The sequence below is a fragment of the Serinus canaria genome, chromosome 8 (genome assembly GCF_022539315.1).
Source record: "Serinus canaria isolate serCan28SL12 chromosome 8, serCan2020, whole genome shotgun sequence".
NCBI lineage: Eukaryota > Metazoa > Chordata > Aves > Passeriformes > Fringillidae > Serinus > Serinus canaria.
The window spans coordinates 13,819,082-13,840,044 of record NC_066322.1 but is presented as its reverse complement, the minus strand read 5'-3'; the positions used below and the strand labels follow the sequence as shown (position 1 = coordinate 13,840,044).

At 35.9% G+C, this 20,963-nt stretch overlaps 1 protein-coding gene across 2 annotated transcripts in view; it reads left to right on the top strand.

The window, feature by feature from the left end:
* TTLL7 (tubulin tyrosine ligase like 7) overlaps positions 1-20,963 on the top strand; it is a 64,159-nt gene that overhangs the window by 29,688 nt on the left and 13,508 nt on the right. For both annotated transcript variants that reach the window (XR_007778179.1, XM_018912299.3), the window contains exons 9-18: positions 1,553-1,717; positions 2,505-2,663; positions 7,399-7,493; positions 8,127-8,274; positions 8,358-8,431; positions 11,338-11,473; positions 12,284-12,370; positions 16,661-16,856; positions 17,575-17,855; positions 20,755-20,889. Coding sequence is in view for 1 of the 2 variants with exons in the window: in XM_018912299.3 (XP_018767844.2) it covers positions 1,553-1,717; positions 2,505-2,663; positions 7,399-7,493; positions 8,127-8,274; positions 8,358-8,431; positions 11,338-11,473; positions 12,284-12,370; positions 16,661-16,856; positions 17,575-17,855; positions 20,755-20,889 (1,476 nt within the window). In the remaining variant the exon portion in view is untranslated. The remainder of the gene's footprint in view (positions 1-1,552; positions 1,718-2,504; positions 2,664-7,398; positions 7,494-8,126; positions 8,275-8,357; positions 8,432-11,337; positions 11,474-12,283; positions 12,371-16,660; positions 16,857-17,574; positions 17,856-20,754; positions 20,890-20,963) is intronic.

Sequence of the window (20,963 nt, the reverse complement as noted above, 5' to 3'; positions counted from 1 at the left end):
GTAACTGAAAACACCATAGAGCCTTTTTGCCTATGTGAAACTTAAAATTCTGACTGTCTCTTGGTGTGCCTTTGAAAAATGCAGGTACAATTTGAGGCCCAGTACAAATGCTATAATTGGAAGTGTTCCAGTACTATATTTGGAATAGTTTGCTTTTACAATTTGTGTATTGCTGCTAATCTCAGCATTAGCAGCACTGAAATATGCTCTGAGAGGATAAACAGAGCAGGCAGTTGTTTCTATGTTCTCAGAACTATTTATGCTGGAGGTTCTCTATTGTGTGAAATAACCTGCTTGTCACTAATGACATTGTTCTTTGGATGACATATTTCCACAGTGACATTGTTCCAAATACCTTTGGACTATCAATTTAGATGCCCAAATACTTTTTTTTTGGTAGTCTAGCACATAATTACTTTTGTGTGAAATAATTTAAATTTCATGGAATGATGACTCAAAACCAATACATTTTGGAATGATTCTTAAAGGAGTAATGAAGCCATGGGAGAAATTAATTGCTTCTAGTGCTACTACAATATACTGTTAACTCGTTTGCAATTAAATTGATTGGTTTGTTAATTTCATTAAGTTTTTTAAAGATAAGGAAGTGTAGTAAGATAAATGACAGCAGAAGGCTCATGTTATCTATTAAAGATGAATTGGAACAGAAGGCTTATGGTCACCTTAGAATGTCATCTACTCTCATGTATGTAATCAAACATGACAGAGAACTGTCACTGTGAGGGGAACAGGCATCACCGTAGTGTGAGTGAAAAGCTGAATTAATCTCTGGGAGATAATGTAAATGTACAGATCATGATTTATAAATTGATCTTGGAAAAGGAATGCTTTCTTTAAACTCAACTGATAAAGTGAGTCTATTGCTGCTGACATTTTGCTCCATAAAGGAACTGTAGCAGTCAGTCATTTATGTAACGTATGTTTTGAAATTTACCTCCCTCTGATGTATGGCTACCAGCCAGTTAAAAATGAGCAATTTTGGCAGATATCAGCATGGCAGATGAGTTTATATGTAAAAGATATTTTAAAGTATCACTATCATGAGAACACTTCTCATAAATAAGCTACAGTGAAAACTGAAATGTGGGATTGTCTATGAAGCAGATGCCATAGTGTCTTTTAGCACTTTTAAAGTAGCGCTTCAAAATACTGACTTTATTGTTTGCTTCTTGTGGAATGTAATCATTCTTTAAGTTGTGATAATTGCTCTTTACTTTTTGAGGTATTTGTTTATATAGAGACCTGTAAAAATGGCAGATACAATATCTAACCAGATGTGGAGTGGTGGATCAGTTCACTGCAACTGGCTTAAGTAGAAGCCCAGGTTTTGTTGTAAGAAGGCTATGGAGCATTCAGTCATGCAATCTCCCAGAACCAGAAAAACTAAATCTGCATGTAGTGTATTTGCAAATATGAGCTGTTTGATAATGTCTTTATTGATTTATTGTCAGATTTTCTTTACATGATTTTGAATTGACTATTTTAGAATTGTTTTTAAAGTTTTTAAAATGTCTTTTCTTTCTTTTTTTAGAGTCAATTGTATATGCATCTGACTAACTACTCTGTCAATAAACATAATGAACACTTTGAACGGGATGAAACAGAAGACAAAGGAAGCAAACGCTCCATTAAATGGTTTACTGAGTTTCTAGAAACAAATAATCTTGATGTCTCCAAATTCTGGAGTGATATTTCAGTAAGACAGACTAAAGCACTTTATTTTATTTTGTGTATTTTTTGATTGCTTCTGCCATCTGCTTTACTGCAATTCAGAATGATTTTTGAAACTTTGTTAACCCAAATTCTCAGCAATGGATGTCACAAAGGACATACCATACTATAAACTATTATGTGTTTTAAAATACTAAATTCATAGTCTGATTACAAATTAAATGTTAATGTTTTTCTGAGGATCAAAAGTCGTTTGAAGCAGTTATTCATAAGGAATATGGTACAAAGGAATCATGCTATTTAAACTCTTGGAGACTTTATTTTAGTGTATAAAATGAATTTTGTGTGTAAATATTTACAAAATTGTAGTCAGTGTTGCATATATCTTTGTACTTACTCAAGCACCATTGGAGTGGTTGTGTTAGAGATGTCTTTAAATGAGGAATAGGCTTAAGATTGCTAGAGCTTAAAGCTGTTTGTATGATTCTGAGAATACTTATCAAAAATTATACTGCAAATGAAATGGATGGAGATTGTCTATACTATACTATGTTACCAATTTGCTTTCATTATTTAACTTATTGCAAGTCTGTACCACGGAAAGTACATCAGTAGTCTAGAGCTATATGAAGTTATATATGGTACTACATAGGAATAGTTTGTTTACTATAGACTATTTATTTGGTATTTTAAATCTTTTTTTGTAGTAGATATGTAAATGAAATTTGAACTACTAAAGCACAAAACACTGGAGTTCAGTATGTGCTGGTGTTTTCTCTCCTGATGAATTTTTCTGACCCGAATCCCTGCAGGAGCTGGTGGTGAAGACTCTGATAGTTGCCGAGCCACATGTGCTTCACGCTTATCGCATGTGCAGGCCAGGGCAAGCACCAGGAAGTGACAGTGTCTGCTTTGAAGTCCTGGGATTTGATATTCTGCTGGACAGAAAACTAAAACCATGGCTCCTAGAGGTAAACCTCTTTATACAGATGTAAAGGAAATATTTAGGCATAAAGTTAACTAAGCCCCAGCTGAATCCATATCTACGTAAGAAAACCTGCAAAGAAAATGTGTGCACTGTTGTTGAGAACATAAATTTTCTGCAGCATTACTTTGCAGTGCAGTGATTTTTGATACCGTAATTGTTTTCCTAGACCAGTGTTGCATTTCAGATGTTTTTGAAAGTTTTAATGGGAAATGTAACATTAATGTAGTTGTTATTGTGGCTGGAGCACCTTGATTATAGGGAGTGGGTGCTACATAGATTTCCTTCATGAATATGGCTATGTAATATGGCTCTGGTAACTTTTGTGAATGTGTGCCTTAAATCTTTTCTTTTTTGTGGATTTATGTTCTTTTCCTCTCCTGTGCTTTTCAAAAGCACTGCTGTAGACAGAGAAAACAAATTTGATATACAGGAAATTCTGCAAACAATTGGTATGATGGGATTGGAAGAAACATTTCTTCTCTGATATGTTTGTTAGTGGTACAGGTAAATTAAGTGGTGGTCACACACATTTTCCACCAGAAATGTTTGAACTTTGTTGTGTCTCTTGTATTGCCCTATTAATAACATATCAATGATGTTGGCTTGTCTTTTTAGATTCTCTTATTTCATTCTGTTAACTGCTTGGAAGGCTGTGCAGCTTGGGGAAAAAAAAAGCAAAATGTATTCAAAATCTCTCTATTGACAGCAAGTCATGAATATGATTTGGCTACTGATGAACAAATTGTACACAATTAACTTACTGAATTATAACCTCATTTGTAGGCCATTAATACTGTCAACAGTTGTTTTGTCATGCTTATTTCTCTCAGGGATTCATTGTAATTTTAATTAGAAAAATAAAATTCCTCCACTGTTTCCATGCAGACATAGCATATTTGGTGGCTTTGATGTTCTCGCCAACAGCAGCACATGACATGAACTTAGTCTGTACTACATCAACATCTTCTGTTTTTGTCCAGTGAAGCTTGCTGTCCCTCTGATTTAGCACTGCACTTCTAGATTATCATCTGTAGGTTGCCTGTAGCTGGCATATAACTGTGTGTAGTTATTTGAGTGCAGACTGAAGGGTCTGTGTAACATTTCATTCAGCCTTGTAGCAAATGCTGACAGACCAGTTCTGTGAGAGGCAGTGAGTCAGCCAGCACAGGGAGTCCATTCTGAAGGACACCTCTCTGTCTGCTCTGATGTTTCCATGAGCTATGGAGATTTGGGGGGTTTGAGTCACTGCTTATGGGTCTCAGAGGAGAATCATATTATCCCAAACTCCTTGTTAGGAGAGAGTAAAGTAGTAAATGCTCTTGGTATTTCGAGTTGCTGGAGCATACTTCAGGACTTGGAATTGTGTACCTAGTTATTACTTTTTTTTAAAAGCAAAAGTCTAAGTGTTTCCTTTTCTGCTTTTGGTAATACATGTATCCTTCAGCTTGTTTTTCCAGACATTTACCAAAACTAACAGAAATTTCAAACTTTGAAACTTGATAATTTTGCATACTCATTTGCTATTTTTTTCCTAGCTTGTTCATGCTTTTTTGCAGCACTTCCAACAGAGTGTGTTGATGTATGCACAATGTATGTATGCTGTGTAGTCAAATCTGCAGTGTATATACATACACTATACATCATATATATAGTCTGTGTGTGTGTGTCTGTGTATATATATATATATATATATATATGCACATATATAGATAATTCTTTTTTTTCTAAAACACTTGTGCTACTTCCACAGATTTTCACTCTTATCTCTTTCCACCATTTCCCTCTTGCCAAAACCCCTTTAGGGGAGTGAATCATTCTTTCTAACAGTGGTAACGAGTCCTAATCACAAGGCCCTGAATGTTCCCAGTGCTATGGGAAAATTGCCAAAATAGGATTAGGATGATTAGTTTCATGTTTCCATGCCTCATGTAGCTTTTCTGTTATAAAGATAGCTTAACAAACTATTAAAAGAAATAAATTGTGCAACATATTATAATGCCTCTGCTTTCCTGAGCTGACTTTTGTTTATATTGCCTTGATGCATTTTATCTCCCCTGCTCCTTGATGCTATTGAACTTCCGGAACCTTCTACCGTCGTGAGGGTTGTGGGAAATGCAGGATTGCCATCTTGTGGCACCAAGTGTTTCTGGCAAGGATCTGTGCAGCCTCCATCCTTTCTGAGTAGCAACAATGACCTAGACCTCCCTTTGATTCCCAGGAAATCCAGTTTTACTTGTTGACCAAAATTTCCAAGTTTGTTTATTTTATGCAAAAGAAAACCATACAGCTGAACCATACAGCCTTGGATGCACTCCAGCCTTGTTCACCTTCATTATATTCAGCTAGGATCACACAGTTGTGATCACTGGAGAAAAAGATAACTTGAATTTTAATAACTTCCTCAAGTGTAGGGTACCTAACTTCCTTAGTGATTTACGTGGGCAAGGCAAAGGAAACCTTACTACACGTTCATAAATTTATTATTTACTGTCACTGAGCTAGCAAAATCTGTTCAAAACTTTGTTATCAATCCAGGTGAAATGAATGTGAGCATCTTAAACCAATCAATTATTGCTAATTCCTAATAATGAAGTAGTAAAGTTCACATACACAAACTTTCTGGCATCTACTTGTTTCTCTTGTAGATGTGTTGTGCTTGCCCTGTTTGTACCCCTGGAGGTCCAAAGACCACCATGGGGTAGGAGAAGTCTACTTTTCCAAAAAGAGATGGTAGGTGGTTATACCAAGTTTTCAGTGTCTTATGTTCTTCACCAGGAAGAACACACTCTTGCTGGCGAAGTTGCCTTCATATTTGCTCTTAATTTCACTTTTGGGTTTTGTTTTTTGTTTGTTTGTTTGTTTGTTTGTTTGCTGCCATGATCTACTTACTGGGGGTTCATTTACTGGCTAGCAATTCCACGTTGTCTCCAAGTTTTACCACAAGTCTTTTACATCTCCTGGAATCATGCCATGTGCTTTCTTTGTTACCTCTAGACCCAGTATTATCTAGTTTACAAGACTGCATTCCTGTAGTGAATTTGGCCATTGGCATCAGTGTCTGGGTTTTCAAGGCCTTTGCAGTCATCATTTACTTGTACTTTTGGGGTCCCTCATACAATCTTGTTTTTGACAACAATCTTCAAGATATGCTTTGCTGATAAAATTACTGATATTATATTAACACAACCTAGTTGTGCATGTCCTGGTTCTTGGGTCACTGAACTCTAAATAACCATCTCTCAGCTGGCAGCTGCCAGACAAGGATTTGGTAAGCTGTTATTGTGAATAACTGCTGTGGCATATCACTAGCATGTTATCAAGATTACAATGCCACAGTCATACAGATTAGTCAGCAACCGTATTTATTGTCTTCTTTGTGATATGATAGTAGATGAACAGGTCAGTCTAAAGAGGTTGGTCAATTAAATATTTGGATATAAGTCTTCCAAAAAAGAATATGTATAAGTCTTCTCACTATTTCTGCTGAATTTTCAAGATTTTTCTTTCAACATCAGATCTCACTGCTCACTTTGCCAGTCTGTCTGCAAAAGCAGTGAAGTGACTCTCAAAGCTGAAAGGTACCTGTCAGTTATGAGCATAAGTGATGGGGCAGCTGGGACTCAGCAACAGGACACTGGGTGGCACAGCAGCCATGATAGTTCTGTCCCACAATTATAGAGGCTCTAAGATGCTATGATATATTTAGAGTGCTAAAACAAAATAAACTGCTTTTGCCCTCTGCTTTGGACATGCAAACTGTCTCCCACTTCTGTTTTGTGTGGGGCACAAGGCATTAGTTTTCACTTCTGTTGCTCTTTTATCTGTGCCTTCTGCAACCAGCACTGCTCATGCACTATCAAAGTGAGATTACTGCTTGTAATTAGCACACATTACCAAAGTACAAATTTTTATACCAGCCTTGAAAGAGTTCCTAGAATAAATCATTATTCCTCCTCAAATCTTCCTGAAAACTGTGGTACTGCAGGGAGTCCAAAACTTGTTGGGGTTATAGGATGTTAAGTTTGTGATTTAGTCTCACTATGAGATTCCCAGGTGCACTTTCCTTGTTTCTCTATATTTATGGTACAGTTTTTAATCTCTAATCTTCTACTTAGTTTATAAGCTTTTTGTTGTGGAGACCGTTAATTATCTTATGTTTTCACACTATGAGCTGATTTAATAGCTTAGATCTCTATGTGTTGCTGTCAAGTGTATCTTAAAAGCTATTTAAATATGCTTAAAAATACCTTGGAATAGAGCTTTTTTTCTGTCCTTGTATAGTTGTTCCTTTTGAGAGTAGTATTTAAAGTTTCTTTCAGACTGGGAACTAGAAAAGAGTTTGACTCTTTCTGTGCTGGACCACTGTAGCATGGCACACCATCTGTTATGAGGTGTTTGAAAGCACTTTGTGTGCTAAATTTTCTGGTGGCAGCAACCAAGAGTAGATTAGACTGGATTCACAGTGGCAGGACTTGAATGGTGTTCACTGTTAATGTCTGGATAACTGGTGACTGAAAGGGTACATTTCCCAGCCCCCTGTATCTGTGATGCTCATTACTCTATTTAAAAAATATACAAATGGAAAAGAACTTCTCAACATGTATTCTCTTAATCTCTGCTGTATTTGAAAGAGCCATTTCTACAAAGCCTGTTACAATAGGTGTGTTCCCAGTGAACCTGAACATTCCTGAGTCTTCTGTGTCTCTTTCTTTTTTCAGATTAATCGTGCCCCAAGCTTTGGAACAGATCAAAAAATAGACTATGTTGTAAAAAAAGGTGTTCTGCTAAATGCATTAAAGCTTCTCAACATACGGTACCTTGTCCTCTTTTCTTCAGTCCAGCTCTATTTCTGTTGCTTTGGTTTTTTTTTCTTTAAATTTGACTTGGAGGAAATGAAAAACCTTTTTTCCCACCTTCATATTTTCAAAATGCAAATGTTTCCCTTGCTGTCAGTTTTTCTATAGAAATTAACCTAAATTTAATTTTTATTCATGCATATGTGCTTGCAAAAAATGAATGGTAATAGTAAGTTTTGTACTTCTTTTTAAAAATTTTTCAAGCACATCTTGAGGTTGGCAGTCATGGGGACATGGCCATAGAGGAAAAATGCTTGAGTGATAGTGTCACATTCAGTCAAAGCCATACCCCTCTAGAGGAAAACTTTGTAGCTGAGATATGTTGAAAAAAATCTACACCTCAAGAAAATAGATACAGCCATGTTTGTGCATGAAATTATAGCACAGAGTAAATACAGTACTCCTTAAAGTGTTAAAATTTTGTAGCCATGAATGTTAATATTAAAAAAAATCTTAATTCATGTTTCAATTCTAATTTTATATGATAAACACGCAACTGACTAAGAAATACAGATTATTTACTTGATATGAAAGTTCATCTCATTTCAGCTGCAGTGAATTGACATTTCTTAATATCATCTGTGTTTCAGGACAAGCGATAAAAGGAAAAATTTAGCCCAACAGAAGGCTGAGGCTCAAAAAAGACTCTATGGTCAGGGGTCAGTGAAAAAACTGCTGCCAGGTTCCTCAGACTGGGAGAAGCAGCGCCACACACTGGAAAGGAGAAAACAAGAACTGGTAGGAAGGGGAAAAAAGTGCTGTGTCTTGCTCATGGTTTATATTCTCTTTTGTTTTAATTGTCTTACTTTCTTGATTTATAGAAGGAAAGACTTGCACAAGTACGTAAACAGATTTCCAAAGAGGAGCATGAAAATAGACACATGGGGAATTACAGGTGAATGTTTTTGACTGTATTAGTAGGAAATATTCAGTGTATTCTTTAGGAACGGGGGAAACAAGTATTTGTGGTAGATGATAATTTTCTGCCAAAAAAGTGTAGGCATTTATAGAAAATATATACATATGCATCAGGTTTTTTTTTTCAGATGGTTCTTTTCTTGATTCCAATTTTTTCTATGCACTTAGGAATTTAGATGGCATCAGTCACCCTATTGTTTGTGCAAGACATTTGCTTCAAAGACATGATTGCTCACATTCAGTGTACCAGGAATCATGATTGTTGTTATGGACCTGTTCTCTAATCACATATGATCATTCTTATCATGGTGGCAGGGGGTGCAGTGTGATATTCCCCTGTAAAAAATATCATATTTGCATTGTATCTCTGAGACTTGCCAAAAAATCTGGAAACTTTACGGGTGCTTCCATCATTTTGAATAGAGTGACATTTGAAATACTTTACTTTTATTTTTGCATGTGAATTGTGGATCTTGGTAGGCTGAAATGTAAATACCTTCAGATTCTTTGGTAAAAGATGTTCAAAAGAGAGCTTTACATTGTCAGTTACAACAGGCATTGACCAAAACCCAAAAATTTTGTTCTGTGATGTTTTTATTTCTCGTTATGAGAAGTGAAAGCATGGCCTAGGGATATTTGGTGAAAGGGAGCAGAGCATGGCTAGCAATATATGATGTGAATATTTGTCCACTTTTTTAACATTCATCCAGAATGTGAGAAGTCTGAGGTCACATATTTGATTGTGAACGACTCAGACTGCCTTTATTGCTGTTCTTCATTGCTGCCTTTTTTTTGAGCAGATGTTCTATATTTCCCAGTAAAATTCTCATTTAAACAGATATATGTTTCTGTGAAATTCACTTTTTTGATGACTTAACATTTTGCTTACAAAGAATCTTTCTTTGTAATTTTTAATTACATATTTTCTTGATGTGTGGAGCTGAACTAGGAAGTAAAAAAAACCCTCTAGATGTACAATGAAGTGACAAAGTGGTTATTTTCATGCTACTAAAAGAAAGAAAAGCACTATAATGCTTTAACACATTTTTCTTTTTGCTAACTTAAATGTCTAGCTTATTGACTGATCACATTTTAAGTTGCTTATTCAGTTGTTGACTGAAAATCAGACACATGTTCTCTTTATTTAGGTTTTGGGTTAATGTAAATCAATAAAAACACAAAATTTTCTTTTCGTCAGGAAAAAGTGAAGTGTCACTTCATGAGGAATCTGCACTTTAAAAAAGGCAGAATAGCTTTGTGTTTTCTTATTACCATGTCTTTGAGAAAAGGCTGAAAGATCAGCAGACCATGAGAAGGAAAGTAATTTTGGCTAGAGGAGAGAGAGGAATTTTATCTGAGAGTTATGCAGTATTTTCTCCATGTGATATTCATCTGTAGAGCAGGACTAGCTTGTGTCAGGCATTGACATAGAATCATGGAAATTCTGGATGCTAGTATTGCTGAATGGGTTAATATTGCACTCTGAATAAAAATCCAGAGAAACCTCAGTCAAACTCAGGAGGTTTGGATTTATTCTGTGGATATCAGCTCAGCAATTGGCTTAGTCCATGTCTGTCTGCGAGCACAGCAGGCTCCAGCAGGAGTCTTGGGGCAGCTGAAGTAGGAGCCACACTTTCGAGCTCTTGTGAAATCATGAGGAATTGGAAAGGATGTACATGGCTTTGAAATGGCCTTTAGCTGCAGTCTATTTCTAAATACATTAAGAATATTACCCTTTCTTTAAAGCATTCTTGTATGGCACTTTTTCTGCAGTAGAATCAACACCATTAAAAGGTGTTGACTGAAACTAAATTAGAACCTAAATCTCCTTCAGGTGTTTAATGCAAACTGGAAGCATCTTCATTTGGTTCTACAACTGCCCTGTCACTAATGGTGTCAAATCATCCTTTTTTTTCATTGCAACAAAGTCCTCATGATAGATACCTTTTCAGGGAGAAAATGTCTGAAAAGGAAGAATGAGGAAAAAAAAAAACTTGTAAATAGTTCAGAAAAGACTCACAAATACAAAGAAGTCACAAAATGTCATTCACTGTATATCAACAGTGACTATGCCTAGCACAGTGCAGGCAAAATTAACTTATGGTTACTCCTTACAATACATTAAAAATTAGTTTTCCATCCTAGCCATATTTCTGGCTGTGTTTCAAATATTCATGGCAGATGGATTGAAGTGGTTTTCTTCAAAGCCCATTGTTGCTTGATGGATGTGAATAAATCACCAAGTCCTGCTTCTGATATTGTCATAATCTCCTTCCCTGTGATTTCAGAGAGTAATGGTATAACTGCTCAAATGGAAAATCAGTCACTGTTTATATCCATGTACCAGTTTCTTTTTTCTTTCTTAAAGCACCTATTTCTTCCTGTTAATTTTTTGGAGGACTTAGCATTCAAGTGCACTACCTACTCAATCCTTAATTCATATCCTGCCCTTGGGATCAAAGCTATCATTCAAATTTTCACTGTTTTGTGTCCTTTGATTGCTAATAAAAATTATCTTGTGGCTTTGAATTTGACATACAATATTTCGTTAATATTTCATGAGTCATTCACACCTGTATGCATCACTCACACCCTCTGAAATTTCTGAGCACTGCAAAACTGGGCTTTGGTATACCTCTGGAATGACCTACATGGTATTTCTTTTGACTGGCTAATTACTGGTTTAAACATGAACATATTCACTGAATTAGAAGTAGATTTAGAGAGCAATGGTCAGAGTATATGTTTTATGATTTGATATTATAAAATTATTATAGATGGGATGTGTACATGTTAAAAAAGAGACTGTGTATTAGTGACATTACTTTTGTGTGATGAATACCTCAGCTTCTATCTGAAGCTGTTCTTTTTTTCATTTTTCAGGCGAATTTACCCCCCTGATGATAAGACATTACTTGAAAAGTATGAGAGTTTGTTAGCCACTGCTTTCCAGACGTTTCTGGCTGGAAGAGCAGCTTCACTTCAGCGGGAAATGAATAACCCCTTAAAAAAAATGAAGGTACTGAAGTACACCGAGTTCTGGCTTTAGGAGTTACTTTGAATTCATGACCTCATGGATTAGTTTCACTAAAATCATGTGTGATGGCTGATAAATAGCATTTGATGATGTTCCATGATCTTATTATTATTCTTTGTGCAGCTTGTGGGCCAGATCCTTGAATCTGGATGAACTGCAGTGGACCCAGGGTGGAGACAGGCTAGATGGCTTTAAGCTACTTTGCCATATCCCTGATCCTCAGCCTTACCCCTGGCCAAACCAGAGGTTGGCAGAAACTGCTTTTGAGCTGGTAAATGCCTCCTTCTTCCTCCAGTAATGTTCCCAGCCTATTCATCCACTTGGATGGACTGGAACAAGAGGTACCCTAAAACCAGCTCCACTAGTTTAAGGATTTAAGGCATCCAAAAATTTCACCTGATTTGCCTACTTATTTAGTCTGAGACAGTAAGAAAACAGCTGTATTAATAACCAGCTAACATGATGTAATTTGAAATCTGAGAAATAGTTTTGCATATTTGTAGTTGGCATCATCCGGCAGTTTTACAGGAATCTTCGTTCAATCCTTTCTTCAGACTTTTTTAAAATATATATGTTAAGACTTGATTTTAACCCTCAATTTCATGTTGCTTGCAAGGAGAAATGCATGCATGAGAAGAAATATTTCTATTTCCTCCTGTGGAGGAACTCATAGTCCTATTTCAGGAATTAGTAATCAGAGTAATTTCAAATTTCTACCACTTTCTGCTTGAATTTTTAAAGGACAGGGTATGTCCTGCTTTGAATGAATAGTAATGAAATTCCCATTTCTAGGAGGAGGACATTTTGGATCTTCTGGAGCAGTGTGAAATAGATGATGAAAAGCTAACAGGAAAATGCACCAGGCAGCGAGGACCTAAGGTATTTGACTTCTAGATACCAATTTTTTATTTCACTCTATAGACAGGTTTTCTGAGAATTTCAAGTGGGGAGTTTAGTTAGCTGATCCAGCTGGAAGTTTTCTTCCTCTGAGTGCCATTAACCTTTTTTTCATTTTTTTAGAGTATAAATAGAGGTATGACTACCATTTGTCCGATGAAATCCCATTAAATTTTTAAGGGGATATGCAATCCTTCTTTCCCTCTCTAAACCATTTGGAGGAATTGCCATGCATGGCAACAACTGTTGTACAAGAGATTGATTTCAGTGTGTGAAAGGATTTTATATCAAGAGTGGATCTCAAAAGAATGCTTTCATCTCTAATTGATTAGTGCCAAAATCAGGATTTTTGAGATCATGGGATAAAAGGCAGTATGGAAAGTCAAAGAATTAATTATAATTTTGATATATCTGTAGGTTGCTCTCTTGCTGAGAGGGTTGTACAAGTATATCTTGGAACACGTTTTGTATCCAAAATCTGCTTTTAATGTGAATGTATATTATTTTTAGCTTAATGCTTTCTGCTTGTGTGCATAGTTCATGAGAGTCTTTGCCTTAAATAAACTGCATATCTCTAAGCCAGTAAAGATAAATAGTTTGGGCTTGACTAGAATGTTTTTTATATCCTGTAAACATTTTAGGTCATGTCTGCTTAGAAGAGCCTACATCTCTGTTCTGAGCTTTGATGGATTTGTTTATGGCTGCATGTAAATTTTTTTACGGTGTTTTATGTTTCTGATGACATGGTGTACAAATCTGTGGATATCTGTACAAAATGAATGCTGGCAATTGTTCTGAGCTTGAAGAGGTACTTTAAATATGTGCAAGAATCCAAAGAGCTACATCTTATTACAGGCGTGCATTCTGGAAAGAGGATCTACATGCCCAATCTGGTATTAAGATAGATTTGCAGGGACCTCATTAAAATATGGGGATTTTGTGAGCTCATGCTTTAACAGCAGTGGATTCATTTAAACAAGAGAAAAAAACCTCAGTCCACCCTAGCATACACTCAGTCCTCGTTCTTACAGAGATTCTTTTCCTTGAAATTTTGTTTCCAGTTCTTTAACACGGGGTCAGTTATTCAAATTTAACATCTCAGTCACATTTTTCCCTTTTTCCAGAACTCTGTCTTTTCCCAGCAACCCTAGAGAGCAGCTATCTGGTTCCCTGAATGCACACTTACTTGTTCTACTCTACCTATACACTCCTTGCTCACAAGGCTTTCCCAGGCTGGAGACTGTAACATTTAATTAAACATTAATAGGGTACTAAGCCCAAATTGAGAAACTTCTCTCAATTAGTTTTAAGATGAATTTTGATTAATTTATGAGTAAGACTATATGCCTTGGTCTTCTTTTATAGCAGGCAAATGGACTGTGTAGCTTATAGCTGCCTTACTGGTACAATATTGTTTGCACTTAGACGAGAAAGAAAAAAATTGCTTATGACCAAAATTTCATTTCCCCCCGCCCCCCACTAAAACTGATGAAATCAAACCAGGAAACAATGAAACTAACTTATCTAGGGAGACTGTTTGTTTTCCTTGCACTGTGCACACTTCATGCTATGCAGGATTCTTATTCCTGCATCTTTTTTGTGGCCCGGATACATTTCTCAATCATTTAACCCTTGCCTACAGTGAAGCCATGTAAGCAGGGATTTCCCTGGCTGTATAATGTCCTATGTGCTCCCTTTCAAATACAGATGCCCATGCAGATGGTCCTGGTATCTTTTTCCAAAAGAGCATCTCCTCTTCCCTGTGAGGGTTAAGGTGCATATGGCCAATCATGTGCATTTAATTGGCTAGGAAAGTGGCTTTTAGGAGATATGTAATGTCTAAATATATATCTATACAGCAATTTGGTGAGTGAGGCAAGCAGCAGAAAGTACTATTGACCGTCAATATGTCAGGTAAGAGAATAATCCAGCTGTAAACCTCATCTTGTAACCATAAAATCCTACAAATAAACAACTATTTGCATATACAGGATCTAATAGAAAAAAACCCCAACAAAACAACTCCATGGACTGGTACTTTTCATGTCATGTAATCCAACATGAAAGGTTCTTTGAGAAGGTCATGGAGTCTGCCCCCCCTTAAATTCAGTGGCTGCCCTGCTGACTGAAGGTACTCTTATGTCAGATGCTCTGCCTTGGGTTGTGCTCTTCCTTGAAAAAAACCCATCAGTCAGGACTCAGAAAACTAACAGGACAACTAGAATAGTTAGGAGAGAGAAGTGTGTTCCTCCTCATGCTCTCCACACAGAGAAACATGTAAACATCTACATTTCCACATACAGATCTCTGCATACGAGAGGTGGAGGGCAGTGCACGTATAAATAAATACAAGCTTTGCATCCAACAATTATTCTGTATTTGCCAGGAATTTCAGCCTTATTTTTATTTGAACATGATTATGAACTCTTGGTAGGAAAAAAGAAATCAAGAAGCTCACAGAATGAAGGCATTATTTCCTGCACTTAAAATATCACTGAATTTTGCATATATAGAGAAGGGCATTCTGGAAGCGTCCAGTTAATTTATAGCCTCTAGAGGGCTCCTGACACCTACACACTGTCAGGGTTACCCATGTCTGCAGGACAATGGACTAAGGAACTAAAATAACCGATATTGTAGAGGAAATGAGAAATTAATTTTAATTTTAATTTTTTTGGTATATGATCTGATGAGTTTAATCACAGAAAAATTGTGTTAGCATAAGGCTAAAATCAAGGTGATGAGCTAGGCAAGATGTGCTAGGCAATCAGATGTCTCTTTAAGAGATCAGATTCAGCTATTATTTGTTATTATTTCCTTTTGTAATTTCTTTAATCTTTCTTTTTATTCTTCTTAATTGATAGTGTTTGTTGTAGAATGTGTGAGGAACATGTATATGATAAGTGGAATAAGATCTATCTTAAAGCCCCTGTGAGCTGTGATTGAAAATGTTTGTTATACCTTGTGTAACTCCTCAGGAATGTCTGATCAATATGTCTACATCATACACAGCATTTCATGATAAGAAGAGCTATTTTTAATAAAGTGGTATGTGTTGAGGCACCTTACTTTTATCCCTTTGGCAGACAGATACATATCAATCTTATATATTTTCTTTGTGTAACAACAATTGTCAGGGCTCTCCTCAATGCAATATTCTTCTCTAACTTCTCCTTATCTGGTCTAACAGCTTGGGATGGCATAAACATCCTATTAGTTAGTGACAGGAATCCCTTCCTTGTCTGGAATAGAAGTTTAGGTAGCATCTATTTAGTCATAAAGTGTATCTTGCAGCAACAGGAGGTTTTGGGGCCTTTTCCTTTACCCTCATAATAAATCTAGGTGCATGACATTATGCTAAGATGTTAGGAAAATTTAAATTCTTCCTGAGAGTTCTTTTTCACTTTGACTCAAGTATGTCCAGAAATTATGATTTTAAATTTTTTTTAAAAATCTGATCTTTAATTGAAATCCATTCAGTAGATGAGGCCATCAGCATAGCTTCTTATGAGAGTTACAGGAAAGAAAGTGTGTAGGAAAAAAAGGTGACCACATAAGCCTACTTAGGAGAACAGATGTAATGGAAGATACTGCATTTTTTGTGTCTGACTAATGGTAGATGGAAGAACAAAAATTTTCAATTCCAGTTTCTCTTCTTGGATTAGTTTCTCTGTCTCCACCTTTTTGGTTTTTGTCTTTCATTATCCTTGGTAATAGCACAGGATTAATTAACTAATGACACTGAATCTCGTGCATAAGAGGCACCAAGAACCCCCAGTACAGCTTGCTATATTATTATTTGGTTTCTGCTCTCTGCAGGATGTAGATTAATCACTTTCTTTTTAAAAGTAAAACAAAGTTCCCTGATGTATTTTTCTACTTACGTTGATCATTGTTAAGCTGTAGTTTCAGTTATTGCAAATATCAGAGAGGAACCTGAACTGATTGTAAATGGTATTCTGAATCAATTGATTTATAATTTCAAACCATAATTCAATATGTTTGGTAGTGCAATTCATACTTCAAATAATCCCCCCCCCCTTACTATATTGTGCTGCTCTTCATGTGACAAAGATTAGAATTACAGTGGAATTAATTTAGTGAAATATTTAAGCAATTATTCTAAAATTTAGGACAAACTTCCAGCTAATTTGGGAAGCTTTGTAGCTGTGCAAATACTGCCTGAACCTGCCTGAATCAGAGATCTCGTGTGATAGCCTGCTGTTTCTTTGGGATTCAATTAAATTTCTTGGGTGTTTTTTCTTTTTTTAGCCCTTGTGTTCAATGCCAGAAAGTGCACATTCCTTAAGGAAACCTAAGAACCACAGCAGTGACAGTAGCTGTGATAGTGACAACAGTGTGTATGAATCAGGAGAAGAAACTGAAAAGGAAGATCACAATGAAAAAAAAGAGAAAAAAGTTTCATATGATGTTGAAGAAAATAAATACAAATCTTTGGAACGATCAGGTAAGTTAAATGATCACTTTTCCAAGGAAGTCTGGCATTGACAATGAATTATATTAAATTGCTTAATCTGTTAGAATGTGTCAACTTTGTATCTCAGGGTTGAACAGTGGTTTTCTGGTTTAAAGAAACTGTTTCAGTTTCTTTAAAATGTTTTCTAAATAAACATGTACTGTGTTATTTTTTATTTTATTGGAATATTGTCTCAAAGAATTTTATAATGTAGTTGCATATGTATAATGCTGCTTCTAAAATTTCATTTTTCATAGCAGCATTTTTTTAGCTGAAAACTGAGTTTAAAAATGGTGTAACTATGCCTTAACAAATCAGAGATACTGAATCTGCAAATATGGGATCCATTGAGCAAATTTTCTCTCCTGTTTCCATATCTTGATAGTCAGGAAAACACACACAGAAGTCACATACATTTTGACCTAAAGATCACATGCCCTCTCTCTTAAATCTCATGCATGTTATAGTGGATTGGAGTCTGGTTAAAGCTGAGTATTAGGAAGAAATAAATGTTCCTATAAGTATGTAAATTCTGTATTATGAGGGGATCTGACACGACTGACTTCTACATAGATAGGTGTTAGTCAATGCACATTGTAGTACAACATCTGTGCACACATTGGTCATATGTGTTGTTAGTTACAAAGACTGAAAAATGAGTGTTAAGAAAATAACAAGTAATAACATCATTAATTTGATCTGTCTGCAGGTAGAATGAACTGCAAACCTTCAAATAAAAATGTAAAGTCTCCATCATATTCGTCCCCCACACCATCCACAGGCCCAATAAGGCGTTCAGTGAGCTGCCCTCGTTCCATATCAATCCTCACTATGCAGTCCCAGGGAGCTGAGCAGCGCCCCTTTTCAGCCAAAGCATCTCTCCAAATGCAGAGAACAGCCTCTGTGAACAGGTCTCACTCTTTGAGTCGGAGCCCATCTTCAGCCAGATTCCCTCAGACAGCCACCTCGGGAACTATGAACTCTTCAGGGGTGAGTTAACATAGTGGTTGCATTCAAAATGTGTTCCATTCTTCTCTAAAACTCAGTAAATACACTAGTAATTTTTGCAACATCAGAAAACTTGAGGTACTGTAGTCGAGATTGTTTTGACAGACACTTGAACATATAAGACCTGTGTGTGAAATGGGATGAGTGCCAGCTGTGATGTCTCAGTATTCCTGGTGCAGCAATACAGATGTTACATTTTGTAGAAATAGGTTTCTTAAGAGAATGGGAAACCTTCACTTTGTGAATGGGAACCCTTCACTCCTAAACAGCCTTTTGAAGACAGAAAGGATCATTACCTCTGTTAAAAATGTTCTGTGATTTGTTTGGGGGCTCCTGGTTCTGAAGTAGGGCTGTACCAACCTTCAAAATTTTTACAGTAACAAAAATACATCCAGATTTCAAACCCAGTGTATCGTCCAAGAGTAAATACATTGTGCCAGGATAAAAAATTAGTAAGTTTTTGTATGGCTGTCCATTGTAGAAGATGGTGAGATTAATTTTCAACCTACTGGACCTCTTTTGCATATGCTATACCACTGCAGTAGAGCTCTACTTCCAAAGTAAACAGCTGAAAATTTATACAGTGCTTGTGGTCTTTGGGATTTGCCACTGAAGTAACTGACTCAGAAGCCATTCTCTTTTTTTAAAAAAGAAGATAAAGTATTTTTCATTTGAATCCTCTCCTTGAGACAGACAAGCAACTGGCGCAAAAAATAAATAGATCAAACACTTTTCATTGTTTAGAATTTTTGTGGTTTGTAATACTTTTCACAGTGTACTTCTGGACCATGTATAATTTTTTCATTTTGTTAGCAGATCCTCTTTGGTATCTCCTTCACAGTCCAGGCATTTCTTCTTTTGTGTTGGGGTGATGGAGCCCATATTCACTTATCCCTAGGCAGTGTTGGCAAGGATCAATCCCCAGCCTCACTCAGGACTGCATTGCCTGCTGGTGCCAGAGCATTTCCATTTGTGCTTTGATGCCTGACCTATGTATTTCATCACCCAAATAATTTGTACGGAGATGGGGCAAAACAAATTTACACTTTTAACCCGTATTTGCAGCCTCTCTGTATTGTGGTGGGCTTTGATTGTGAGCAATCCTTTTGTAATGCTAATTAACTTGCTTCATAGTATTTACTATCTCTAATCGTCATTTTTATCTGGCAGAATGCTCATTGTTTTGCCTGTGAGGCTTTGTCTAGATGAAAAAGGGTCCTTTTAAAATTGTGTGCTGACATCTTGTGAAATACTCTTTAACATGGTTTTCCATCTTTAAAGTCAGCTAATGGAATTGGAAAGACATTAAGATTGTGTCTTCACAACAACGTGTTAAAGGTATTTTTTATTGCATTAGCTATCTCAAGTTTAAAAAGTACCCTTTTATCATCACCATGTACCCTGAGAGTTTAATGAGACCGTGCTAATATGGATTTTTCTATTCACATTAACTTTATATCAAATACAAATTACTGAAAGATTAAAAGCAGTCTTTCACCATCTGATGTTAAAAATGGGCTACTTGCTTAAATTAACATTAGTTAGAAAGCATACTCTCTTTTTCATTGAGAAAGCTCCTCCACAGAAATGATCTTGATCTTGATGTGCAGAACAATTACTTTGGGTGATAGAGCTTAGGTCATGCTTCCTAAAAATGATGTGAATAAAATTACTTACAGAATGGATAAGAATTACTTATAATTTAGCAATGTATTCTGAATGGAACTCTGTTCATAATTATTTTGGCAACTAAGAATAATATATATTACTGCTAGAATAACATTAAAATTGATAAACTGTGACTTACTAAGAAGAAATCATTTGTGCATGATAAAGTGTTAGTTTATCTATCCTTTGGGCAAGAAAAGAGCAGTACACTGCCATTTTTGGAGTCTGCTGAGATCCAAATGTTCTAAACGTAGGGAAACAAAATTTAAAATAAATCATTTACAGTTGGGAATTACAGACAAATTCTTATAGGATTTATAAGCATAAGTGGATTTCAAAATATTTGCTATCTTATTATTTCAGCCATATTACCATGTATGAAATACCAGAGTATTATTTTTTGTGCTTGAAAATCTTAATCACTCACTTAATTAAAAATATCCTTAAGTACTGTAGTTGATACAGAATACAAAGTTTAGAAGCGCCTAAAAATTTTCAATTTCACTCTTGAAAAATGCTAAAATTAGACTGACTTGGTCTTGCAAATGTGAAAATGGAAAAGTATGTGAAAGTAATGAAAGAGGATCAGAAACACTTCTAACTAGTGTGTCATGTTTTAAAGTAGACCCCCAAATCCTCCAGAGATGGTCTTCTGCTGACCCTGCAGGGGTTCAGATCAGTGTTGGTGTAAAAACCACTGATACTTGAAACAAACCTCTGGGCAACTGGAGGCCGTGTCAGACCTCTTACTGACTAAAGCAGGAGAAAAGTGGCCTTTTTAATGCTTCCTGAAATGTGGGCCCTGTGATATATTGCCTGTTTATGTTAAATTGTTGAAGTGACAAACTGAAAGGATGCTTTTTATGACTAATAGTATTTTTTATTATGTTGAATTTAAATTCAAAGTATGTTATCTCAGTTTCAAATTTATACTTTAAATTGTGGCACCATAAATATGGAATATATGTTTGTTTATTCTGTTTTAAACAAACAAACATTTTAACTGTTTTTCTTGGATTTCTTGACAACTCTCAGTAATGGTGATGCATTAATGTATGTGATACATATTAGTTCTGTATTAGATAATATGTCTATGCACTTTAATAATATATTTTATGTCACTCTAGAATTTTTTTTTTGTCAAGCAAACATCTTTGTAATGTGATTTAATGGCACGCTTAAAATGTTTCCTCTGCTTTGTGTTGGCTTTTAGAGTGAGTCTTTGCTGCAACAGAAAACAAAAGAGCAAGAAGTTGCTTTGACAAAGGAGACTCTTCTCCGTATCAATGACTTGAAAGTAAGGTTCCCAGGAAAAACAAATGAAGAATCTGAATTAATTATAGAAGATGTAAGTATCTATAAATAAGAAAGAACAACAGGCTAGACGCTGTTTAGGCTACTGAAATGAAGGAAAGTAGAAAG